Genomic DNA, 26,680 nt, shown 5'->3' with positions numbered 1-26,680 from the left:
TAGCTACACACACACATAAGCAACACTGCTGCCCGACAGATGGACTGTCCCTCAATGTTCTAAGGATTTCCACTGATCACATTGTTGCTGTTGTATTGAATCAAGTCCTAATAAAGTCCCACTTTCAGAGACAGATAGATTCTGGCTGCGTGCATAACCGCTGCTTGAAGTCCCTGTATCAGGATCAAGTCTTGCTTTTTAAAATCAATTCTCTTTCAAGTTGACAGTGGTGAAATCAAAGCAGGTAAAGAATAACATTGGCTTGGCCTGGTTGTTTTGTTTGTTTAAAATAGAGCTGAAGACTGCTCCAGTAATAACTGGCTTCTCCATTTAAAAGCTGCTACATAATAAAGCTGTGAGCAATCAGCCTTATTTAAAGCTTTGGGAATTTTTAGAACACTGCTCCAAATGGAAGCCGCTTAGTGACAGGCATCATGTTTTCTCATCAGGCACACATCTCTACAACACAGGAAACCACCACACTTGTGATCACAGTCAAGTTTTCCTTACCTTTCCTATTAAAAAGTAAACAAGAGACTCTTTGGGAACAATCTGTTTCAGTTCTTCAAGTTCTTGTAAAGCAGACTGAAAAGGAAGCAAAAAGGACTTAGGAAGAACAAGCTACCAGTCTGCAGCCAGTAACAGCATCACTCACTTGGGACTTAGCACCAGCGTGGAAAAATCATCTTTACATTTCCACACAGTATATTCCATCAAGAACAGTACAGCCTCACGAGAAGCATCTAAAGTCCTTTTACATTAGGTTCTTATTTAAAGATTGTAACATATTATAGCCCTATTATTCAAAAAATAGAGCAAGTTTACTGGGCTTTGGTCTCCTACAACACAATATTTGTCCAAAATATTTAAGTAAAACTTCTACTTTAATTGTTGATACTGGAGCAATTTCTGCTGCTGTGACAGTAATCTGGCATTATCAAGAAATTCAACCTAAGAAGTTGAACCTGCTCAATCTGCAGTTAGAAATGAACAATGGTTTTAGTTATAAAAAGTTGCTTTCAACCCTCTAGAACTTATTCATGTGAAGATAACTTCAAGTTAAGGCTTGCTACAGAAACAAGAAGCATAAACCTGCATTTCTTTACCTAACACTGGCCAAATTTATCACACTATCAGAATTCTTAGTGCTAATCCCCCAAACGTTTCATTAGGCTTTATGTAGCTTATGTGAACAGTGTAATTTGAGTCTTACAAGTCCCAGCCTGATAAAGAAGAGAGTCCTAATGTTTTACTTCCTAACACACCCCTTCACCACAGTCAACAAGTTACCTTGGTGAAGAGGGCAGGCATCAAAGCAAACGCTTCACATTGGCCTCTGCAAGACATGCTGATGTCCCATTAGCTTCCTGCAAGCCCTGATGTTAATGTGTAAGCATTCCGCTTCCAGTGCATCCCCATTCTTAGCTACAGTGATTTAAAGATAACTTAAAGTTGTCAACAGGCAATCTTACCTTGTATTTCTCATTTGCAAATAATACAGAAGCTCTATGGAATTTGCATAGTGGGTTCTTGGGGTCAATGTTAATAGCTTTGTTTAAAGTATCCAAAGCCTTGTCAGATTTTTTCAGTGCATGCTGGACCTGTTACACAAAGGGAGAACAAGTTTCAAAGGGAAAACAACAGCTCATCTGCCAGACAAAACCAAATCCATTGGACTACATGTACCTACAATCTGCTGCTTTAATAAAGATTTGTCCAATTCTAGACCAAGTCACAGAAATCACTGAACCTTTGGCCAGGAGTGGACTCAATGCCTTTCTCTGTATGTAAGTGAGAAGCAGGTACTGTCCTTGCATTATCTGACACGGCTCTGCTGCCACACAGAAGGCAAATGAATGCCAGCAGGGACCCATCCATCACACACAGCCTCAAGTCACCATCACAAGTATCTGAGAACTTCTCCACTTGTGAGGGTGAGGCCACCGTTTCCCAAGGACTGCAGCAGCAGATGGATAAACGACCAACTTCTCAAGCAGCCCTATAAATGAAATGGCACTGATGGGGGCTGAAGGAGCTGTCTGCTTGGCATAAAGTGGCCTAAGGAAGAAGTTGTCACATCTACAAAGTGACACGAATGAGGGCAGTGTGGACACATAACCAGGACAAAAATACTGCACTGTGAAAGGTGAGATGGGTGCCTTAGCATTTTGTAGAACTGGGAACACTGGTCCAAGTGCAAACCACTTGATTTCTTACGTACTGAGTATAAAAAAACCCCTATAAATAGTCTGTTCACATTAATATCTGCACACAGTCCCGATTTTTGTATCACTACTACTTTGGCAGACTCACAAACATGACCTGATAACATAATTTCATGACTGGCTAAAAGGAGTTTGAAAAGATGAGTGTCTGACACATTAATCCTATGGCTATTCATTCATTTAGCACTTAAGATCCTCCCATAGGTACTCTGAACCTGGTGCATTTTGCTAAAAACATTCAGAATGACTTTACTCAAACAAAAAGAACAGAAGCAGATTAAAACACAAGGAGAGAATTAAGTGCAAGCTACTTACTACTCCAATGTGACACAGTAAGACTGAGCTCTGAGGATTGATATCAAGTGCTTTCTGGAAATGCATTTCTGCTAGACTGAATTTTTCCTGCTTGTAATAAATCATCCCCAACCCATACCTGCAAGCAGAAAAACAACTCTGTTCAGTAAGGCTGTATTCTAATCAAACCAGGCTTTGTCAGTCAGTATCGCCTGGCAGAAGTGCTCTATAGATTTGCCAACCCCATCCAGGGTGGGAAATGATTTCTTGTGGGGGAGAAAAAGGTACAACTAAAATGATCTTGGGTCTTTTTGTTCAGTTGGGTAGTGTGCATAATTGGTATTTGATACACAGGAAGAATGGCTCAACAGCTACAAAGTGAAAAGCATACAAGTTTCTCAAGACTAAGTGACTTACACCAGCAGATCTAACTTTCACTGCTTTATACATACACAGAAAAAGCTGGAAGAAACCAACTGTATCCTAAGGTGCAAAGGAACAGATCTCAACAGATCTCTCATCTCTCCAGCTGCAAGTGAGGAACAATCAAGTAGAACAATGAGAAGTGCTGCCCAGAACAAAACAGCTGGGGTAATACAGCCAAGATTTGTGGAAACAAGAAAACATCCTTCAGCATCCCGCAGATATTTCTCCAAAAGGAACTCTGCATCACATGCTATAGGAGGGAGGTGAAGCCAAACTTACCATGCATTATAGTGTCTAGGGTTGACTCTGATTGCATTTCTAAAACAAGCTAATGCTTTGTCTAGTTCTTCTGTTAACACAAATTCATGCCCCAGCAGGGTGTAGGCATAAGCATAGTTTGGATCAACTTGGATGGCTCTCTGGAAGAACTTGATTGCAATGTCATGCTCTCGTTGCAAGCTGAAACAGTTTCCTGCAGCACACCATGCCTAGTAAAAACAGCACTGCAAAATTAGCACACTTCTTACAACCCACAGTAACTATGTTTGAGCTGAACAGATTTGTTTCCATGCTGCTTTATGTGATTGTACTAACTTCCTCCTAGATTAAAACATAATAGTAAAACAACAGTTAAGTCTCACTCCCAAGAGGCTTATGGGCCTAAATACACCTGAGAGCTAGACAAGCTGAAATAGAGAAAATGAGCATGAGGACACCCAGCACGTTTGTGCCAATTAGATCCTTTGACTAATGACTAAAGCTTCTGAAGCTGTTGGAAAGGTTAGAAATAAAACAGCTGAGATGTGCAACAATAACTTACGAAGGGGAGATGGTATATTTGCTGTCACTCCACCTGACTAATGTGGAAATCTGCAGAGCCACAAATTTAGCAACAACCTCCCCTTTTCCCCATTTACAGACATACACTTCTATTACTTTACTGTGGCACCTATTAAAAGATGGCTGGTTTTTGCACATCATGACTTTATATTACTCACGACTTTATGTTACTGTACACTCCACAGGTTAATGGCCTTTGGCATAAAAAAATTTGCATCATCATGTTTTAAGTACCAGTGAGTTAAACAGAGCAACTAAAAGGTGGTACACAAAAGAGACATTCCTTATCTTTGCATACTGGCAGCAGGAAGAGCCAGTAACCCATGATCTTCCTGGATGAATGGTGCCAATGCAAATTTAAATAATCATTAACAGATAAAAAGTTTCAACCTATTCCACTTAAGCTGGAATTCAAGGAAGCCATTTCAGGCATTGTCAGTTCAACAAACCAGTCTGGCCATGCAGTTTTCACAGGAGAATTCACCTGAGCTAGATCAGAGCATTGTTCTGAACCACCGATTCTGCCACATACAGTTACTCTCTTCTCATTCTAGACCACAGCATTTTATACCTCTGGTGAGTTTTTATCCATGTCTGTCAAATCCTTTGAGAGAACTGAAAGAGCAACATCCTTCTGCAGATGCCACAGCGTAGTCGAGTAGATCTCCATGCCTTCCACTCTGTAGTTTTCAAGCCTTCTTACTTCTGAAAATATTCTCTCGGCCTAAGAACAGAAATTAAACTTAAACCAAAATTCCACCCGCCAAAGCAGAGCACATAGGCCAAGGTTACAAGCTTCACATGTCCAGACTGAGCATCCTCTTTGCTTTGCAAGTTACTACACAGAGCTACAAGTCCTGTGACTTCCCCTCCAAGTGAAGGAAGCAACGACACCCTAACAGAAATGCAGCCACCCTCCCTATGCTGACTCAGCTTATGTTGCTGTTTTTAATCACAAGCAAGGCAAAAAGGCACCCACAAAAAGCGTGGCATACTTTTATGGTCCAGTTCTGATCATGAGCTTTTCTGACAGATGACAGGTACTGCATTCATAGAGTGCTCCAGCCCTCCAGACATCGTGTATAATAATTACAAGGGAAAAGGCAGCATGTGGTGAACATGGATGATGCAGGGATGAGGACATATGACAACACATACATATGCTTTACTTCTATGTGAGACAGCTACACTTCTTATCAACAGCTGTCTAATGAAGTCTTTCTGACATAGGTATCTCTTTCATAAACTTCAGCTCCAGGTTACACTTGAAGCACAAAGGAAGAACCAGCCTAACTTGAAGCACAACACAGGAAGAAGCAGTCTAGCTTCAGGAAACCATTATAGTCCATAGCTTTAGTTTGCAAAATAAACACAATATAGAATCAACTGGGTTGGAAAAGACCTTTAAGATCATCTTAACTGTAAACCTCCGATAGCTTTTGCAGGAAGGCTGCAGGTGTTGTGGAAAGCTATGCAAAACAAAAGGGCAAAGTTCCTACCTGCATATATTCTGCAAGTTCGAAGTAAGCTCTCCCAATTTGGCACAGCACCCAGCCAGTGTTGTAGTGGTGGGATGGTAAATGGCTTAAGATATTGATTGCTTCTTTGCAGTTGTACGAGCACAAGGCTAAGTAACCTTTCCCCATGTCACGAAGAAGGCTCATCAAACCTTCTAGGAGAAAACCACAATAAATACCAGTGGAAAAGACAGACAACTGAGCCTTATTTACTTGATAATCCCACCAGCTCTTCATTGTGACAGGCATTGCTCCTGACTTTGCCTATGACAATCTTCCCAGAGATCCCACACACAGGCTTCTACACTCTCAATTTAGGAATAATATTCTAAACAGCAACCTTTGTAATGGAAGTCACATAGTACCAACTGCTTCAGCCAGCAACAGAACACTCAGAAATGCTCGAGTTCAGAGCAACTGCAGCTTTGCATTTACAGCAGCTATTCAAACATTTTGTTAGGTCTGAATACAGTTTCCACACGTCTGGTATCCCTGGATACATCTTCTTGCTGCCTGGAAATATTAATGAGGCAAAAGAGACGAATTCAGCACTTGGTCTAGGACTTTCTGACAATCTGAATAAAGACTTGGGTTTTAAACAAATGGGAAATATGAAGGGAGAACTGATTCTATAAACCTGATTTTGAGGGAAGATGACTGGGTTACTCAGGGCTCCTCTGAGTCAGTTTCCAGGGATCTTGCCTAAAAGCGTTTTAATCATTAATAAAGATCCAAGCTTGCAAGATGTAGCTGCTTACAATTAGCCACTTTTAATACTTCTTCACTTGTTCTTTGGAACTAGAAGATACTGAATTCAACCAGATTTTATACAAAGGTGATAGCTGTGCAGGCCTACTGAAACAAAGCAGCAAACACTGGTTTTTCTTTCCATTCAACCTTAAAAACATAGTTTTATTCTAATACACTCCAATATCGTTCAAACAGACCTGCTGCTGCCTTCTGTAGCGTAAAAGCCTGGATCTGTGGTGCAACAGTGGAAATCTTCCCTTCTGAAATGATGGAAGAGTCCAGTTTGGTAATTTCCAAGCTGTCATTTAAGTTTGGTTGAGTTATTCCTCCCTTATTTGTTTTACTTTTTGTTTTTCTGTTTGGAATCTTAGGTGGAAACTTCATTTTTAATTTTTTGCTATTTTCCTGCAAGTAAGAAGAGTCAGAGTTACACAGAGAAGTCTTTTAAATGCAGAAAATCCAACTTGAATGGGAATTGTGCAAAGTTACATGTATGCCTCTCTGCAGCTGGAACCACCATGCCCAGCCATTTGACTTTTAAACTCAAGTATACAGGCACCTAATAACTACATTGGCTATTTAGTGGTTCCTTTTTAAACAGCAAACATTCACATCACTTAACTGCAGACCATGAGCATTTGTGCTTTGCTGTTCTGCTCTTCAAACAATGGAGCAGAACACATGAAAATAACTTTGTTTTGGGGAAGAAAAGTATCTGCTCAAAATGAATTCTGCAATAAATACCTCTGAACACCACCACCTCTTTTCTAATGGGCCGACAGCTAGCAGCACCCCTGCATTTGTAGTGTCAAGCATGTATCACCACAAGCATTTATTGTTGTATTTGATTACAATACTCTTCCTTCTACTGTTTTTGTTGAGCACTTGACAGATTAAAACCCAACATATGATGGAATCATGACATGTTTTGTACAGCCACATGCTTCATACAAGTGCTGCTCATCACAGAATCTGTTTTTCAGCTGCTGTACAGATGGGGAAAGCATTAGTCAGCACAGAGGCATGTCTAAGAAAACCCCCAAGTCTGCAAAACACATGAAGCTGGTTACCTTTGTAGTAGAGCTATCACTAGTAAAGAGGCGAGAGCTTCTTCGAGGCAGTGAGTTTGGTGGAGCAGCAATTGTTGGGCTCAATACCTGAGGTGTTGTACTGAAAACAAGCAGCACACGGGGAAAAAATTAAGTTCTTGGCTCCATTTTTCATAAAACCAGCTTTTATCTTTGTTTTAAACAAAGACACTCAAGAGCTCTAAGGACAGATACTCCCAAAATTGAATTCCAAGAGGACTTCTTTTTTCTTCCCTTACCTTGTCTGTGGGCCAGAGCTCTGGGTTTGTGCAACAAGAATTGGAGTGACTTCCCGGCTATTTCCGCTCTGCGAGAAGACAGACTTGGTTCCAGCTTGGCTTATCCTGCTGACAGCCTGCATAACACAAAGTTTCTACAGGTTTGTTATTATGTCACTAAGGAAGCTCAATTTCTGCTCTACCCAATCTATTCTGCTTATCAACCACTGCACAAAGGAGGATAAATAGAGATTCTTTCAGTAAAGGATGAGGGGTCCCCCTCATCCCCAGGAGCAACCATCAGAAGTATCCCTCATGCTACCTGTTAAAACATCGGGAAGTTTACCAACTTCATGCGCATCAGCTGAAAGATCCAAAATCTCCACCTAGTGGCAAGAAACTGTATGTTGCTTGTACAAGAATAAAAGGGAATGAAAAGATGTCATATTTAAAGTTACAGGTACTCGGAGTGAAGTTAACATGGAGCAGCAAGTTACTGCACGCCAGCTGAACAATACTGCGCACACTGACTCCTCTTTTGTACCTTTTATTTGCCACAAGTCACAAGCATGTAATATGACTTAGCACCAAAACATTGTCTTATATCTTCACACAGCTTCATAGAGCTAAACTGTGCACTCTGCTGTCGAGCCTGGCACAGCTGAGGTGTGGGAACTTAGAGCCGTGATACCTTGACTGTGAATGTGAGACCTAAGGAGGAAGTTCAGGCAGAAAGTCATTGTCTGAGGTGTAGACTTCCTATAACGGCTTCCCAACAGGTCCTGCCCTCCCTGCCTTTTAAAGAAAGCTTAAACCCAAGCTTTCTGCTTCCTCCAGGGACACTTACATTCAACTCTGTGATGGCTGTTTGGAAGAGATGTTCTTTCGCACACCAGGAATGAGAAAGTGAGATCAGAGGTGGCACAGGCAACACCAGTTTATTCATTATCTGACTTCTAACATTCTATCCTTCCCTTCTCAGTTTGTTACCAGAGGCCAGTTTAGGCAGCCAGTAGCATGCTTGCCCACTCAGATAGGAAGCCTTTGGATCCATCCTAATGTTTCATTCATTTACGTAAGAGTTTCCTAGGAAACTGCCTCCGTTAAGTCATGCACATTTAAGCCACAGCTATACTCAACCTTTTCTAACTCAGGCACTTGAAGAGCAGAAGTGAAATTGGCCAAGTAATTATTTGCATTGGGCAAAGCAAGCAGCAGAATTCTAAGCTGTTTATTAAAAGACACGTTACACAGTTGACAGAAAGCAGATGCATGGACTAGTGACATTCACACCTTGGTGCTGCTGTGCCATATCTAGCAAAGCAGCAGAACAGCCACAAATACAACTTGATAGATGCAAAGCTTTGTAGTACAGGTAGCACACACTGAGATGAAATGCAGGCGAGTGCTACACTGAAGAGCTGCACTTCACTAAATGCTTCTATTATTCAGACTCAGGAAAATTTACCTTCCTACACATGCACAGTCCACCACTAGCCAGTGTTTTCAACTGTACTGGGGAAACCTAGCTGGCCCTGAGCAACTACAGGATGGAAACTGCATCAGAGACATGAAACACCCTTCTAGCAGACTGGTTTAGCACAGCCCAGCCTTAAGAGAACAAAGGCAAAAAACCCCAAAAGCACAACTAAGAAGTGATGGAAAGTGCTGCAGTAATGTGAAGTGAAATTCACTTACAGAATGACACAGCAACCAACTGACATGTCCTGAGCATCAAGCACGGAAATTCAAGTTCTGCTTGAGGAATTCTACACTATTCCTTGCCCTGAGTTTTTATGTGAGAGTTGGCCACCTATTGCACACTAACATCCCTCACACAACTTCAAGACTTGCTAAAAATAGAGGGAAAAATCCTCAGGTTTTTTGTTTTTAGAAAGGAACAAATGGTTCTTCAACTGTCACCAGCATTCTACCTCCCATTTATCACTATGGCAACTAAGGCTGTTTCTTAGGGAGTAAAAAAGACAATTTTTCATGTCTTCTACACAAGAGTTATTGAGTGAAGCACTCAGCCCTCCACAGACCACAGCACTGTTTGGACTGCCCTGGTCTGCAAAGAAGACTTCAAGAACTGCAGGCAAATAAATGAGTACCTTCAGCGCAGTTGAGGATTTCTGGATGATTTGAAGTCATCCCTGAAAATACATTCATTAAACAAACCTGGAGTTTTCGTTCTAATTTTGGGCTGTCTTCAGACACCAGTTTGCAGCCCGAGAAGTTCTGAAGCCTTCACTGGTTAGAATCACCAGCATTGGGACATCTCTCTCTGACAGGAGGTGGACAACAGATATAACACAGCACCTTCCTCTGGCTGTTTCTAGCAGCACCAGCTGATCAGCCTGCACATGCTTGTGTATTTTGGGTGTGGAAAAAAGGGCTTGTTTTAAGTAGAAATGGAAGACTATTGCTTATCATTATAAAAGGTGAGGAAACAAATCTGGTTTGCCAGCCAAAGGAAGTGTCACAATAAACTGAAAATGCCTACAGACATCTTTCCTTGCAGTATTGTGGGGGCATGGAATCCCAGAAAGGTTTGCATTGGAAGGGACCTCAAAGCTCATCCAGTTCCAACCCCTGCCACGGGCAGGGGCACCTTCCACTGGAGCAGCTTGCTCCAAGCCCCTGTGTCCAACCTGGCCTTGAACACTGCCAGGGATGGGGCAGCCACAGCTTCTCTGGGCACCCTGTGCCAGCGCCTCAGCACCCTCACAGGGAAGAGCTTCTGCCTAAGAGCTCATCTCAGTCTCCCCTCTGGCAGGTTGAAGCCATTCCCCTTGGCCTGTCCCTACAGACCCTGATGAAGATGTACATAAGCTGGTGAACTACATTTTATTTTGCTGTATTAAATGATTGTTAGTAAGAGCAGAGGATGGGTTTTTCTAAACACACTTTGTAGACACATTAGACAAAAATTAGATTCTCACTTAATAAACCCAAAACATTTCCACAACTTAAGGAAGCTTCAATCAGTTTCACACTCAAATTGTCTTTCAAAACTCATTTTGCACTGGATAAGTTGGGCTCTCCCCACTGTTGGTACAGTTCAGCCTACATGCAATGTTTTCCTATCTGCATTATGGATTCTTCTTTAAAGCACACTGCAACGTCAAGCTTGTAGAATGGCAACCCAGAATGCAAGGTACCTTCTTTGAAGGTGCTCCTGTGGATGGCACATCAATTACAGAGGAAGAGTTCGTGTAGTTTTGTAAATAGGACCCATCTCCAGGGCTTGGGGTTTCTAGTGGCAAAATTCCAAAGCTGAGAAGAAAACAAAGAGGAAGGTTCAGTGTCTGGATGCTAGAGCACAAGAGCTGGCCTGATCCTGTGGTTAAAACATATCCAGACAATCTACTTTATTTTAGAACTATTTCATCGATCGATGTTAATCCTCTAATATCTTGCTCTCCTCATCTGAGATAGCTTTTAATAGAAAATACTCCTGAAATCAAAAAGACAGAACTTCCTTTGCCTGTCTGCATAATAACATAATGCAATAGACAGACCATCCAAGCACTAAAGGCTCTCACATAACGTTGTTTAAATACACGACTGAGCATATATTTACATATCCTTAGAACAGAGCTATTCTTCAAGCTCTTAAGAATAGCTTTTCATCATGAAGTTTATCCCAGAGAGGAAACATTTTCCTTTAAAGATTTTTCCAGTGTGAACATCACCATAAGCAATACACTGAATCAACAGTTCCTCTCTTCTAACCAAAACCACCAACCGCTTGTTTAGAAAACAGAAGAGATGAACACCAGGCCCAAGAGCAGTTATTGAGGTTGTTTAGCTTTTGCTTCTGCAGCTTTACAATGTCTTATCAACATGAGTGTTCGGGTACATCGTGCACCACCCCACATGTTTCAAAATCACAGCTGCAGACAGAAACTAATCTCAAGGACTTACCTTGGAGTTAATGGGCTCAAAGCTGCAGGTCCTCCCAGTAAACTTCGGCCAGTTTTTGGTTTATTTTGAGCCTGTTTAGACAATATAGAAGTTCCTGACCCAAGAGGGACAGCATCTGGTGAAATTACAGCTGAGTCAATATAAGACATAGAAGAATCCGTGTTCAAGGAGGAGTATTTGGAATTGGAGGATTCGAGGTTGATTCTGTTCAACTCCTGAAAAACAGAAGGCAGCTGTGAGATACTCAGTGTAGTTTCTACTCAGCATCCTTCAGTTAAGGTGGAAAAACCCCCACTTTAAATACAACGACTTCAGCAAAACTCACAATTGTGTCTTGAGGCGTTTCCATCAGGACAGTCTCGGGCTGCCTGTGTGATACGTTGTGATTAGATACCAATGTTGTGCAAGTATTCGGCAGGCAGCTGCTGAAGTTCTGTAGAGATGTTAACTTAAATGTTTGGTCAGGGTCTGGTTTTTCACCTGTAAGAATGGAAAGAGATTTAAAGAGGGTTATTCCTGAGTCCATACCCCAAATATTCAATCTGAAACAAGGAGGACAGGGGACAAAGGATTTTAGAAGGAAGGGGTGTGTTCTTACTTCATTGTTTAAAACCCCTTACACTAAACCAGGAGTGTTCTTCCACTACAAAACCCTGGACAATCAGTCTGATTAGAAAATAGACTTGCTATTTATTCTCAGAAGCACAGTTTCTAAGGGTCTATTAACTATAGGCTGGAAACGTGGTATTGTTAAATCCAAAGTACCGAGAATGGAAGAAACCAAGACAAAAAGCTCTAAGCACTGGCGAAGTGTTTTAAATGCATCGCTGCTCTCAAAACCACTCCCAGAGAATTCTGCTGGCATTTTTCTTGCTAATTCAACGAGTAAACGGAGTATGATAAAACTTGCCACTATAAATTGGAAAGCTTGACATAACCAGAAACACAGCGAACATCTTCACTGGGAATGCAGTTCTGCTGACTTACCTATTTCACATAGCGACTCAAAAGGGGACCAGAGGAAAGGATTTAAACTAAGGCTCTTTTGGTAACATTCTGATCCTTTGGCAAGCCGGTCTGTCTTGCTGCAAAAAGAATGTAACAGTTTATAGGGAAACTGAAACAGCACTTTTGTTCAAAATAGCTTTCTAGAAGAGCGGTTGAAAAACAAAAGCACGTTGAGAGTCACAGCAACATTCCTCACTGCTTCAAACCACAGAGCAATACCGACTTCTTTTGAAGTTATTTGACATATTCAGACACAGATGAAAGCTACTTAGAGTCCTCAAAAAGTTACAGAAGCACTAGTAGAGCTTGAGAGCTTTCATTTTAGGAAGATGCTGCTCTTTGCAATGGCTTTTTGTCTTGTTTACTAACAGCAAGCCCATTGCTTGCCTTCCAGCCATTTTAGGTATCTATGGATGATGCTTTTACATATAAATCTGGGGTTAAACTGCGTACCTAAGTATCTGGCTTCTTGTGAACTGGAGAACAGGTATACTAAAAAATGTATCTGACTAAAACTGGGCTTGGTCAAATAATGCCCCCTCTCCCCAAGCTTTATTAGACACAATAGAAAAGCAACATTACCAATAGACATGTCCCAGTAAGGACAGCGTAAAGCATGCAGAGTCACCAAACTCCATCACAATGTCATCATGGCTTTTCTGTTTATTCAACACTCCACCAGATAAGATCTGCTCTCCTTCTGCAAGCCTTTGCAAAAAACAAGAGGTTTAGAGGGGTTACAAGGCTCACAGGATTGGAAGTCCAGTGTTTTCAGCCTGCTGCAAACAAAAACAGGAACCCACTGTCAGCGTTCACAAGTTTCATACCACACAGAAACTAGTTCCTGCAAAGTGATTTTAAGAACTGGCGAATTCTTCTAGCAACACAGAGGTGTGCAGTACTCTGAAGCTGAACATCTCCACTGGGACAGAAGAAACCAAAGCAAACACCAAAATCCAAACAATACTCCAAAACCAGACTCATAATACAACATGACTTTTCCAGAAGCAACTCATCTTAGGTAGAATACGAAACAGAAGGCCAGAAAGTCTTCTGGACACTCCATTTCTGAAGGTACTTTACCTAGTACCAAGACGAGGCTTAGTTTGGCTTTGTTTCCCAACTAACAAATACAATCTGTAAGGCTCCAACAACATTGAAAGTGTCAAAAGAAACACAAGTCAAGACATCTTCACTACTCTAAAGATGACTGCAGAGAAGCAGCAAGATACCTTGCCACTGATCCTGTCAAGGTTAATTTTGATGTTGAATACAGCATTCTTGGAGAGGGTTTCAAGATGGGTTTGTTGTGCGTTTTTAAAACCGGATGTCTGTCTGCCATCTGCTCCCTTACCTACCCATTAACAGTAATAGGGGAAGAGGAACAAGCTTACTCCCTGAGGGAAGTGGCCTAGCCATTAAATTCAACTGGAAACACTTACTAAGCAAAGTATTGGAGAAACACAAAACCAAACCAAACACTTCCCAGAGTGGTCTCCTTGAGACATCTCAGCAATCAATGCTTTCTCCCCCTACACAGCTTGACAACTCCTTTGTTAGTTACTCAATACCTTTTAGAGATTTCTGCAATATGGGCTAATGTTCATTAGGTTCACGTCTGAAAGCAAAATGAACTGAACTTATAGCCTTCAGAGCTGGAAGACCAATGTATTACTAGTTTATGCAATATGACAGCTTTCAAAGAGAAACTCAGACAACAAACAAATGCTTTTGTAATCCTGGACAGAACATGAAGGATTTACTTACTTGCTGAGGTCAACACAACATTTTGCAAGCAGGTATTTACACTGCGGAGTAGTACAGCTGTGTCCCTTTAGGAGCCTGTATGCTTTATAGGCCTTTCCTGAGCGGTAGTAACACGTTGCCAGTAAAAATAGTGCTTCTTCTGAATGTACTGAAAACATAATCCAAATTATCAGTTAGTTGTTTCCCCTTTTGATACAAGGAGTTTGGGGGCAGGGAGTAAAAGCCAGCTAGGAACAAGACACAAGAAACAGAGTACTGAGAGCATTCATTACTGCACAAAGTGCATTCCTTTATTTGTGGCCATGTAACAAACTTCCATATACCATTTTCTTGTATGGTCAGACCAACTATAAAAGTACCCGTGTGAGTAAGAGAACTTTGATCCTTCTGGCTACCCAATCCAACTAAGCCATCAGCCAGTTTGCTGTTAAAGTAACAGCAAACCAAGCAAAGCAGCTACTCCTAGCAGAACAGCTACTTTTTGCTGCCTATATTATTTCATTAGGAACATGGCTTAATGTTACCATTTGATGCTTTATTTATTTTATGTTAAGATGCAGCAATACAGACAAGCTTTCCTACAAATCCTCTTCCCAACTTGAGTCCAAGTTTCTACATTCTGAAGGAAGCAGTAAAGCTTTAGCAAAAGTCATCTCCATCTAAACAGAAAACAAGAGTAATCAAGACACAAACATTTCCGCATGGCAGAAACTGGAAGTATTTAGATTTGATGTCTGCTTCAAGACTTCTTCCATTGCAGAGATGAATTATGTACCACACTGAGAACATTCTATTCAAAGAGCTTGTCTTGGCATCCAGATTTAAGACTGAGGTCAGACTCACTGATTTTATTTATGATTACACAAAGGACAGGGAGGTAACCCCTTTAAAACCTTGCTGGGAAAATCTCAGCTGAAACTTTAAATGCCAAAGGTGTTTTTGTGAGGCAATGGAGAACATTACCATGCTCAGTGCAAGTCAAACATTAAGCTATGATTATGTGAAATATCTGTTTCACTCCATTTTAACTCTGTTTTCTGCTTTAAGTACAAGAGATACCCAGGTACGCTCATGGATTATGTACAGCCCTGGTGTCCCTACCCTATTCTTTGTACTCCCCCAAAATGTTCCAGTCAAATCACTTGTGTAATGATGTATTGTAACTCAAAGAAAGGCTTTCTATAAAGGCAAGCAACTTAAACCTCCAAACAACTCAGAAACCAACATTACTTTCTACTTTTCAGAAGAGGCTACCATTAAATGGAATTCAGCATTTAAAGAAACAGTTCTGATGTTTGTTCATCTACCTACATGGAGCTCTTCAGAAAATCAGTACGAACATCATACAAAAACCTCTTTGGGCAACCTGCTCCAACCTTTTGCTACACTGAAAAGGGACTAGTTTGTGTCATCACACAGACAGGAACAGTGGAAACTGAAGATCTAGAGAGAAGACATTTTATTTGCCTTATCCTAAAACCACCAGAAGAGAGTTTTGAAAATTAAAGTTAAATCAATTCCTTTATCCATTAATTTAACAACACTTCCAAGTTCTGGGAAAATACCAAGCCACAGCCATCCCCAAAAGGGCAGTAATTGCCCGTGGACTTGAAAGTTAATCTCAAGGTAAAATCTCTACTGCCAATATGGAGTCACTGTATTCAAGTTCAGCAGCTTCTACTCTGTGGTATAACTACTTATTTTAAGCAGGAGCCAGATGTTTTGTTAGCAGTTAATTGCTTGAACCAAGCGCCAGCATGCATGCTGTTCTCTCACAGCACTGCTGGTCACCGGAAAAAGCACTCTGAAGTACTCTTGCAGAGCATTATTCTGCAAAGATAACGTCAGGATCAAGTCATTCATTTTTCTCTTGGCTGCTGCAATTACCTTCAATCCAGCATTTCCCTGCATTTCACAGTGTGCTGCATTGAGGAGAGAATACATCATCCTTAAAGCACCATTTCCTTTATGCACACCTAGATCATAAGGTGCCTTAATATTCAACACAACATTTGTCATTTAAGCACCAGATGGAAGACCCCAGATTTCACGGGTAGCCCAGAAACCATCTGTGTGCTGGGCTGCATTCCCAGCAGTGTTGAAGGAGGCAACTCCTGCCCCTCTACTCTGCTCTGGTGAGACCCCACTTGCAGCACTGTGTGCAGTTCTGAAGTCCTCAACATAAGGACACGGAGCTGTTGGAGCAAGTCCAGAGGAGGCCATGAGGATGAACAGGGACTGAAGCACCTCCCTTTGAACACAGCCTGAGAAAACTGGGGCTGTTCAGCCTGGAAAACCTATTAAAACCCCTCTCTCCCATTTGATACCATACAACAGATCACTGTAAACACTGTGCTCAGACACACAACTCCAGTGTTTTCTTAAAGAGATACTACTGTAAAATAACATTGCTGCTCTCCCATTATCTCATTTTCCAACCTAACTGCGACGCATTCTTCTGCCTTCCCCAAGCAGCAAGTTAAACTTCATTATCACAACAACAGGAGTAAAACAAAGTAGGAGCAGAGGCTCAACAACCCCAAAATCAAAACTGAGAGAAAGCTTTATATTTGCACAGTACATACCTTCTGCATATAATCTTTCTGCCAGGAACACGGCATCTCGGTAAGCGTAGTGGTTAAGTGCTTGCCATATAGCAGCCTGCAAGACAAGAAAAGAATCTAGGTTTAGAGAGAAGCTTTAAAAATGCAAAAACTCATTAGCCCTTCTTGGTAAAAAAGGCAAAGTTGAAAACTGAACTTTGAGGCATAGGAATAGAAAAGGATAAACCTGCAGACCAAGCTCTAGTTTTTCCAGCTATTGGTAAGGAGACTTAAAAAGACAAAAATCAAAACACCCATCTTAGCACTGAAATCATGAACTAATCTAAGAGTGTTGCTCACTAGTTACTACATGCAACTGTCTATAAACCTCAGCCAGCATGCACTGAAATAACAGTGAGAGCTTCCAGTTGCTACAAGTGCGTACCAGCATGGATTACTGCAAACTCCCACCAAACAAGGCCACAAACTAAAGGAAAGAACAAAATCCACCCCCCAGCTGGTTGCTGGACTATTCTATTCTGCTCTTAGGAAGGGCAGAGGGGTGGGACAGAGCTGGATGCCCAGCCCATTTTACTGGCGGTATGCATAAATCCATGTAAACCACCTCCTCTCGAGACATGCTAAACCAAAACTCAACAGGACTGAAATCACGCCAGTGTCTGAGGCTGTCAATACAAGCCTGTTGATTAAGTATTTAGGTATGCAGCGTTGTCCTTGGAGGGATATCAGCGTTCCCTTAAGAATCAACATGATCCACTGCTTTTTGTGTGCTCTTTGCTCATCAGCCACCTCCCTCCTGCCACTAATTAGGATCACAGAGAATGCAATGCAAATGAGATGGACAAACCGATATATGCAGACATACGTCAAGGCAAACCTGCTTCTGCATTTTGCTCCTATATCCATCCTTGGTCAGAACCAGCTACCTGAGTAAGGGTACCATCACCTTTGTTCATGAACACCAAGCTGGAGAGTCTTGACCTGTCAGTATTTGTGCAGACTCAAAACATGGCACTACTCCAGTGAAAGGCAAACCAAACATACACACAGGAGTACAAACTGTGTATACCACTAAAGTTGCTGTCACAATTGCAGTGCTGTCACCATTCCTGAGCTACGAGCAAGAGCTGTCCAGCAGAAGGGCTGGGACATGCAGGGTGCACAACAGATACTCTGCCCATTTAGTTCAGATCAGATTAGAAGCCTTATGTTATCTGGAAAGAATACATTACAAGTCTGTAAAGATTATACTACAAGTATATGTCCATTACAAGTAGCAGTGTGGATGCTGCATCATATGCAGATGTTTGTGTTCTGAGGTGAGCAGGTTGGTACCAGGACTGTGGTTCCTCCCTATCCATCAGTCTTGCTCCGGTTCCAAAGCTGTTTTCTATAAGGAGCAAACAGCCATTTTGCAGCAGTTTTGTTATTATCAATCCAAGCAAGATCTGAACTCAGGAATTCAAGGCACTTTGGTTTAGAACTTCAATATTCATCAGAACTGAAGAAAAACAGAATTAGCTACTGATACCTATCAGACACTCCAGAACGAAAACAGATCTTCCAGAGCTAAAGAAATAGCATCCTGCAATGCTATTCCCAGTAGGAAAAGCAAATGCCAATTTCATCTGAAAAAACTCAAACATCACAGAGTTACATGTACCATATGCTGCTACTTCCAACACATACTTGACAAACACAGGGTGTGAAAAATGTGCGAGTTCTCTTCACGGGAAGCCTACACAGTCCTCATGAACGCTACACCCCAGAGGCTTCAATTACTATACAGAATATCATACACAAAATCTCAGAGATACTATTTTGCTTCTATCAGTAGGTCCCAACAATATCCTTTAAAAGTCAACAGGTACTTTCAAGCTTGTGTGAAGGTATTTGAAAGTGAATTCTCTTACTTTGATTATTACAATGCAAACCCCTTATTCTTTCTCTGTGGCAGTATTCCACACTTCAGATAACTTCAGCCAGAGTCTGCCTGAAGTGATTACTCCCTTTTACCTTGAAAAGCTCCAAGGCTGTACGTTGTTCTGGTCAGCACGGCACAGAAAGCATGAGACAGAAGGACAGTGTTAAAATCTTTCACACCGTACCCAACTTAGAGCAGCCTAAAGTCTCCTTTTCTTCCTCTTGCTCTCAGCAGCAGCTCTCCCTTTACCAGGTCACGAGTGACATTTAGCTGAATCTATCCAAGTTGTGCCATCTTCAGGTTAAAAGTCCTGTCTTTACAGGGCTGTAACTCTGCATGCTTACAAAACAAAGACATGGGGGTGGTGGCGGTGGTGAAATCAGTGTCATTTGACTTCTCAAACAGGAGCAAGTTGCCAGAAACTATCTTGCCAAAGGCTAAGAGAGGACACAAGTGATTTTGCAGCCACATTATAAAAGTTACACTACATACTGGCTCAACTAACAATTGTTGCTGAGCAGAGTCCCAGTGGAAGCAAGATGTCAGCTGGTAGTATCCCTGTAGTAACTGTCATTTTGCAACCCAAAAGGTGTAAGTCAGATTCGTGCCTTCAGCAGATGAATGCTGAAGGCAGGATGCTTGCACACACTCTCCTAGAATAGCAAGAAGAGAAAAAGAAGGTGGCAAGGAATCACATACCTACACAGTAACCATTTTCTATGAGAACAGATGTCTAAGGTATGACTGTGTCTCAGACTACTGAAAAAGAAGATTTCTTGTGCATCTTAAAATCAATCTCTTTAGTAATTTAGTTTGTTCTAGGAGGAGTTCAATGCATCTACACAGCATTAGTGGCACATAACTGCTAAACTACACAGAAGAGTGGTCTGGAGCAAAGAACTTTAAGAGCACTTATGAAATAAAAACTATTTAATCTAAAAGATTTCAGAGCAGGACACCACAGTACAAGCACAAACACAATCCAAACGCAGCCTTAGTTTCCTCCCTATGGCAGTTATCAAGTTTTACATGGAACCTGTCAGCAGAATCCCAAAGCAGTTGCCTCCTCAAGAACATGCAAAGAACTTGAGATACTTCAGTCGTGCTTTTTGTTCTTGGGGCTACAAATATGGACAGGAGGAAGCCTGAAGAGTTTCACAGTTTTATTTAAGCATGCTTTCAGACCAGATGAACCTCCAGGCCTTAGTCACTCATATTAAAGATGCATTCAGTTGAAAATGCAAAGTGAACAGGGAATTCCAAAACTACCATTCCAACCACAGCTCTGCAGCAAAGACTCCTCAGAGAGGAGAGCAAGAAAAGAAAAGCAGATTCAGACAGGTCTACCTTCCACCTAGAAAATCCTGTGCATTGTCCAAATGTCACTTCATATATAAGCCAAAGAGCTCTTGAAAGATAGGTGTTCTCTTCTGACAGTCCTATAGCTTTGGAAGTGATTTTAAAAGCTTTATAGCCTCTTGGCATGCTAAGCAGCTTCTATCACAATTTAAGACTTCTCCAGGGTGGGCAGAGAGAAGGAGGCTTTTCTGTGATAAGCTGTGCTGCATTTACCAGGTATGCATCAAGCAAGCAGAGAGTGGTACTGGGTGGTTTCAGCCATCACAGCAGCCTTGGAGCTCAAGCACCATTCAAGCGGGTCACAGCAGATGATCACCTTGAATAGCTAAATCCCAAGGAAAGCATTCATTTTGTTTCCAAGCTGTTTTTCAGAAACACTTGGAAAGCATCCAGTCTGCTTCTTAGTACATGGGATACAAGGCTTTACTTTTGAGCTGAAGAGTTTTAAACTGACCACATCAGGATGAACAGTAGAGGTCTGCTGTCTGCATAAACTCTTCTTGGTGGCACTTTTGTTCATCTTAAAGGATTAAAAGAAGTTAGTAAAAATCAAATTAGGGAAGAGGATGCCTTTTGGGACACTAATTTTATGTAACACAAGGCAAAACACACAGAGAGATGGAATTATTTATCATGTTTTACCTATCACAACTGTAAAGACGACAGTTTGTTCCTGGAATGCTAAGCCCTGCAGACATCTGAAAGGCTGAGAGAGAACAGACAAATAGACAGGAAAAAATCTCTGCAATGACAAAAATGAGAAGTAGTGTCAAATTGTCCAATCAGAGCACTTTTAAAAAAAAATATCAGGAAAACAGAGCTAAATTTGTGGATTCCAGCTAAAATGGGGATTCAGAAATGCAATCAACTGCACCCAGATGTGCACAGCGAAACGGAGACCACTCACTGGACACGTTACACCAGTGAGAAAACAAGCATGAGCTGGGTGGAAAAGGTGCTGCAGTAAAGCTGTCCAGCATCTACAATGCTGCTCGTAGCCATGGCACTATGGACTACAGGAACCACAGCAGAGCCAGGCAGGACTCAGACCCTGACCTTGTACTGGATGGTGCACTGGAGGTTTCTTTACCGTTAAAAGCAAAGATATGACCAAGGCCACAAAAAGGAACAAATCCTAAACTTCCCAGTGTTGCTGTAAGCAAGGAGTAGCAGCAAAGCTAAGAGCAGCAGAATCACTGATAAAGGAAGTGTTTGGTATTTGAAAGCAGGCAGAATCTAAATAGATATATTCAACATAGCAAAACCTCATGGAAACAGCCAAGCTGATGAGAGCTTAAGAATGGAGAATGACATTAGAGAGGTCTTCAACTATCAGAAAAATGAGCACAAGACTGCACATTTCTACCAGGGAACTCCCAGAATGGCAAATATTTTCCACTTGGTTTGTCTAATTAGCACAGTGCTGGAAACACTAAATATTGTTTCCGGGCATTCACTCTGCAATGCATTCTTGCTTCCTTCTCTATTGTAACCCCATGTTTTCCTAGAATACCCAACTGGTACAGAACAGCCAGCCCAGCTCCAAGGGTAACAGCAACGGCATAAGTGTGACCAGTGCAAAGAGGGACCAGGTGGCATTTCCAGCTCCACACTGACCCTTGCTCTCCAAGTGGATGAGCAGAACACTGGCATCAAGGACACAAACCCCTGGTCTACAAGAGCACCATCACCATGCATGGAAAGGACCAGGTCAGCAGGGTGGTCTTCCACGGGAGAAGTCTTCCTTCCCCCCCTACCCTTTCATTAAAAGGAGAGAGGAGAGCCAAAAGCACGAATTGTCACGATGTTCATTACAGAACACAGTCATGTACTACCAAGACACTTACAGCAACATGTTCCTACCATAACTAGAAACAAACCCACCCTGTTAAAAGGCTAAAACCCAATCAAATAACAAGAATGTGCACACAAAAAGAAGACTGATTAATGGAGATTACAGAATAGGCAGAATAATGGGTGTACAGACAAGATGGAAAGAAGCAGCAACTCTTATTTCAATGAATCATGCTTTTTAAATGGGAAGACTGAGAACAAGAGCAGGAAGCCCATCAGGGTCACTGCAGTGACACTAAAATATGAAGGAAAATCAAAATCTATGTCATTTTCTCTTCCAGGTCTCCCATCCATGTGAAGGAACGAACTCCTTGGGAAGAAGGAACGTCCTTCATCTGCATCACACGTCCGGAGCCGAGAGTGCTGCCAGCATTTAGAAACGAAACAGCAGCAAACGCAGAAAGGTAAGCGAGATGGAGAGAGGTATCAACAGGTCTCCCAGGGGATCCATCGGGGGAGCCGAAAGGGCCTTTATCTGGAGGCCGTGAGACACCGGCAGCCCCGGGGGTGAGGCCAGCTGCCCCGGGCGGGGGCCCGGCAGGGGCGAAAGGGCGAGGGCTGCTCGTCCCAGAGGCGCAGGGGATGGGGAGGGGGCGCACGGAGGAGCAAGGAAGCCTTGCAGCCCTCCTGCAGCCCGGCCAGCGGGGCGGAGGAGCCGGGGCTGGCAGCGGAGAGCGCCCCGCGGCTCTGGCCCGCTCCCACCGGCGGAGAGGGGGGCCCGGGGCCCGCAGGCCCCCCAGCCCCAGGAGCGGCCCAAGCGGAGCAGGGCCTCCAGCGCCAGGAGAGGGCCCGGCGGAGAGGAGGCCTTCCCCGGGGAGCGGGCGGCGCGGCAAGGCCAGCACCCTCCTGCCAGGCCAGGCCGGGCCGGGCCCTGGGGCCTGAGCGCGGCGGCGAGCCCGAGCCGCCCAGGGGTCGGTACCTGGACGGGTTCCTGCAGCACCGTCATCCTGCTCTCCCCGGCCTCCTCCGCCTCCTCCTCGCCGAGCCCGGAGCGGGGCAGCCCCGGCCCCGCCTCAGTGCGTGTCCCGGCAGCGGCGCGGCGCGGCCCGGCCCCTGCTCATTTAAACTCCCAGCGACCGTTACCGGGGCAGGCGGCGGGGAGGGAAGGAACGAGGCCGGCCAAGCGCCGAGTCCGCCCGAAGCTAGCGGCGGAAACAGCCGAACCGTCTGCCGGAAATACCCGAAGCTTTAGGCGGAGAGAGCCGAACGCCGACGGAAAACAGCTGGGAAAGCTCCCCAACCCTCCGTCAGCCAGGCGGAAGCGCTTCGGCTGCCGGAGCCGCCCGAGCGGGGACGGAAATAGCCGAGCTCCGCGCCGTGGGCACAGCCAGGGGTTCGAGGGGCCCCGTCTGTCTCGGAGCTCTGTTCCGTTCCCAAAAGGATGGGATCAAGATGGCACAAGTAAAGTTCAGTTTATTAAATGCACGTTGCCACCCGTGTGCTGGGCTGCATCCTGATGTGGTGCAGAGCACACGTGGGAGCTGGAGGCTGCATCTTCGTGTAAGGGGAGAAGATGGGTGAGAGGTGCTTATGTTGGACAGTTGGTGTGGAGCGGGAGGCTTGCTTTGCCTGCTCCCGTGCTCTTTTTACACGTCCTTCTCCATGTTTCCCGATAGGGTATTTACAAGTTGGTTATTGCTCTATTATGTCTGCAGGTGTTTGCTTTCAGGGTGTGAGCAGGCTGGCGTGGAAAGCCAAAGCCTGAAACACATAATAAACAGGGCCATGGAGCAGTGCTTTCCTCCTGGGATGGATATCTGGTTTGCCATCAGATTGACCCAACTCATTCTACTGAGCACAAAGGGTGCAAACATCACGCTACAGTGAAAATGTCTGCCCTCCCTAAAGGGAAGGCTCACACTCTGATGGTCATGACGGAGGCATGTGTCTACGTGCGTCTGGGGGTCCCAGGGAGCCTTTCAAGGAGCACAAACCATGTTCCTCATCCTCATTCTGATCTTGCTGCCCTGCTGCGCGCTGCTGCTATCTGCTCAGGCTGAAAGCTGGCTCCATTTGTCTCTTCCATTTCACAGGGCGCTGCGCTAACCCTCCTGCCACCCAGACCATCTTTGGTATGAGGCTCTGTCTTATCGCAGCCTGAGGAGATAGAGCCATGGGCTCTCCTTAGAGTGGGGGGTCCTTTAACCCCTCCTCAGAGCCTCCTGGACTTCAAGCAAAGCATCCAAACTATAAAAGGACACAGTGCTGGCTCTTATCTTGGGACATAAGACTCCTCCAGTCCTGCAGTGCAGGCCTGTTCATGGGGTCAGTCACTCCCTGGTGTCTGTGGGGCTAAAACCACTTGCTCCTTGGGATCCTTGGCTTTTCCAGAGCAGGAGATAGGGCATGGAGTACAGAGGTATATAGCTGTATAGAGGTGTATCCTGGGCCTGTTCAAGTGCATCATTCCAACCTGCTTCAGTGCAAAGCAGCTGTGCTTTACCCTAAAGAGACAGAACAGGTCCCCAGAGTCCAGCGTGGCTGGCTGCTGCCCCAAGGGTGCTTCGGACGGTGGATTTCACAGCTCTCACCATTTTCCCTAGTGCTCTCTGTCATTTGCCACTGCTCTCTTTTACTCTGTCTCTTTGGTTTTCATTTACAGGGTGAATAACACTTCTGCCTGCACGGGAGCTGGAGGCTCAAAGACAAAGCAATGTCCTTTCTCACCCTTCATGGTGATCCTTTGCCAGGTTGAAGCAGAAATAATACATTAAAGAAGCGAGATACCCAGATTCTCCCTAATGGAAGCTGCAGAAATAATCACAGACAGGGGCTAAATTCTAATCTTGGCATCTCTAAACAGCTTGTGTTGCTTTTGGTGAGCGTTTGAATCACAGTGGGAATAGAAATCAGCTGTTACTCAATCATTGCACAGAAACACACAGGTGGCAGCTGAAGTCAGCTCCATCAGAGCAAAACACCTTCAGTTTCTGATCAAAGTCATGGAACCAGGACATTGGGATAAGAACCAAATCAAAGTAAGATGTTTTCTGCTCCCAGGTGTGCATCTCAGTTACCTGCCATGAATTATTCACCACTTGGAAGGATGCTCTGATGGGTTCTTTGCAGGTAGGAACAGAGACAGAGTCACCAGAGCTCCATCCAGCTCCTGCCTGTCTGCTTGGAGAGGAACCATCCTGGGGCCCTGTCCTGGCTGGGCTCCATCCGAGGCAGGACACTGCCCACACCACAGGGACCTGTTGCTTCCCCGTTTTCCTTCCCCCTCGCTGGTTCATCAGGACTCAGCTTCCTGGAAACCAATCTTCAAAACTAGGCTTTGGGGCCTGATGATGATATACAAAAAGGAATGCTTTGCATGTTTTCCCTGGTGGTTTTGGGTGGTTTTGTTTCTAAGGGGCCTTTTCTGCCTGGGACAGGCCTTATGTTGATGAAGGAGAGGTCCCTGCTGGTCTCTCCTGTGTCCGGGACAGTGGCAGGGCTAAGCAGGTCCCCCTTTACTCCACCTTTGCTCCTTTGGACCTGGAGGGGATGCTCTTGGAGCAGCATGTTGTAGGGTAGATGGGCTAAAGGGTTGGAAAAGGGCTGGGTTTAGGGCAGAGGGGAGGTGAAGAGCATCCCAAGAACAGGGGAGAAGAACAGTTGGGTGCAACTTGTCCCTCTTGCTCTCTTTTGCTCCATCAGCAAGATGTGGCCAGATTGCAGCCCAGCTCCCGGTCCCACGTGCGGATAGGCAAAGACCCTCACTGTTTCCTCACATCTAATGGTCGTAAACCTGCCCTTTTCCCCTCTCTGTGGAAGCATCCTGCTGTCTCAGGGAGCTGGTGGAGACCGAGAAGTCTCTTCCGTCTACCACTTCAATGAGCAGTAAAACCAAAGCAGAGACACCACGTAAGGGAAGAAGGATGGAATTTAATGAGCCAAATGTCACAGAAAGAAAGTCTGAGCAGAATAACTTAAGGGTTAAACCCAAGCTGCAGAGGTCTCATTGTACACCGAGGCTTAGGCACACGCTCATGGAGGCCAGCTCTTCATGGTGGCACATCTGCAGATGTGTGACATCCAGGGTGGAAGGGACACGGATGGAGGAATCTCGCTGCTTGTGGTGCTCGGGTGGGTTCCAACATTGCTGAGAGCTGGGGGACAAGAGCAGGAAGGGGCTTAGCACAGGGAATCTTTGAGATGAGAGTGAATGTAGCTGTAATTCCACACCAGTTACATGCAAATGGGCTTGTGCAGAGTTAATCTTTCCAGCAGCATTTGCCACCCAAGCACCTGTGTTGCGGAGCTGGTGAACAGGAACTGGAGAGAAATGGATTCAAACCAAGATGAAAAGGATGCTGAACATTCAAAGTTCAGAGTTCTCTGTCCCCGCTTTAACCTTCTGATGTCTAAAGAGGTTTGTAGAGAGGAAAACAGAGGGGTTTAAGTGTTTAATTTGTATATTTAGCAGTATCTGGAGGGGAGGCTGGGACTAGCTCTTAGTGACCTGGATTTCCTTTAAACTGCATAGATTTCAGAGGGATTGTTCACCCTGTTCCTTTGTTTTCCTGAGGCAAGACTTTGAGGAACACAAAAAGCTTAACAAGCGTCAGTGGCACATTTCCCATCTTCTTTCTAATGGGAATGGGAATGTTGATCCCTCTGAGGTCAGAAATCCCCTTGTTTCAGTGTTTCCTTAGCATCAACTCATTCACTGCCGCAGGTTTTTCAATACTGCTTCCCACTGATGCCCACCTCCTGGTGGCTTAGAAAACATAGGACCATAAAGCACAGCAACCTCTTTGGTATCAACACAATTAACCAGGCCATGAAGGACAGCCACAGGGTTGATGCTGTCCTTGATAGACGGCACAAGTTACACATGAGGTTTGTTACCATGAACACAACTTCTGGTGCTTTCAGAGCTGGGATTGTTCCAGTTTCAGACTCCATGAACTCACCTGAAGTTTCTTCTT

The 26,680-nt window shown here is 43.9% G+C and overlaps 1 protein-coding gene across 7 annotated transcripts in view; it reads right to left on the bottom strand.

Moving 5' to 3' along the window:
• Window positions 1-22,994, bottom strand: part of CDC27 (cell division cycle 27) — a gene marked incomplete at its 3' end in the record, with an annotated part of 28,513 nt that extends 5,519 nt beyond the window's left edge. For 2 of the 7 annotated variants that reach the window (XM_080633416.1, XM_080633419.1), the window contains exons 1-17: window positions 22,684-22,994; window positions 16,649-16,724; window positions 14,064-14,211; window positions 12,879-13,004; window positions 12,276-12,373; window positions 11,614-11,768; window positions 11,289-11,503; window positions 10,523-10,637; window positions 7,380-7,495; window positions 7,123-7,222; window positions 6,250-6,457; window positions 5,285-5,457; window positions 4,357-4,509; window positions 3,225-3,433; window positions 2,541-2,658; window positions 1,473-1,601; window positions 511-585 (exon numbers count right to left, since the gene is read on the bottom strand). In XM_080633416.1, the coding sequence (XP_080489542.1) occupies window positions 511-585; window positions 1,473-1,601; window positions 2,541-2,658; window positions 3,225-3,433; window positions 4,357-4,509; window positions 5,285-5,457; window positions 6,250-6,457; window positions 7,123-7,222; window positions 7,380-7,495; window positions 10,523-10,637; window positions 11,289-11,503; window positions 11,614-11,768; window positions 12,276-12,373; window positions 12,879-13,004; window positions 14,064-14,211; window positions 16,649-16,724; window positions 22,684-22,710 (2,241 nt within the window). In that variant the 5' untranslated portion in view covers window positions 22,711-22,994. Of the gene's footprint in view, window positions 1-510; window positions 586-1,472; window positions 1,602-2,540; window positions 2,659-3,224; window positions 3,434-4,356; window positions 4,510-5,284; window positions 5,458-6,249; window positions 6,458-7,122; window positions 7,223-7,379; window positions 7,514-10,522; window positions 10,638-11,288; window positions 11,504-11,613; window positions 11,769-12,275; window positions 12,374-12,878; window positions 13,005-14,063; window positions 14,212-16,648; window positions 16,725-22,683 lie in introns of those variants that run through there. The other 5 variants (XM_080633417.1, XM_080633420.1, XM_080633414.1 and 2 more) reach the window with 4 other exon arrangements.
• Window positions 22,995-26,680: the final 3,686 nt, after the last annotated feature.

Source organism: Psittacula echo (assembly GCF_963264785.1).
Source record: "Psittacula echo genome assembly, chromosome: 23".
Classification (NCBI taxonomy): Eukaryota; Metazoa; Chordata; class Aves; order Psittaciformes; family Psittacidae; genus Psittacula; species Psittacula echo.
The sequence above is the reverse complement of the archived record's forward strand: the minus strand, read 5'-3'. Positions and strand labels throughout refer to the sequence as shown.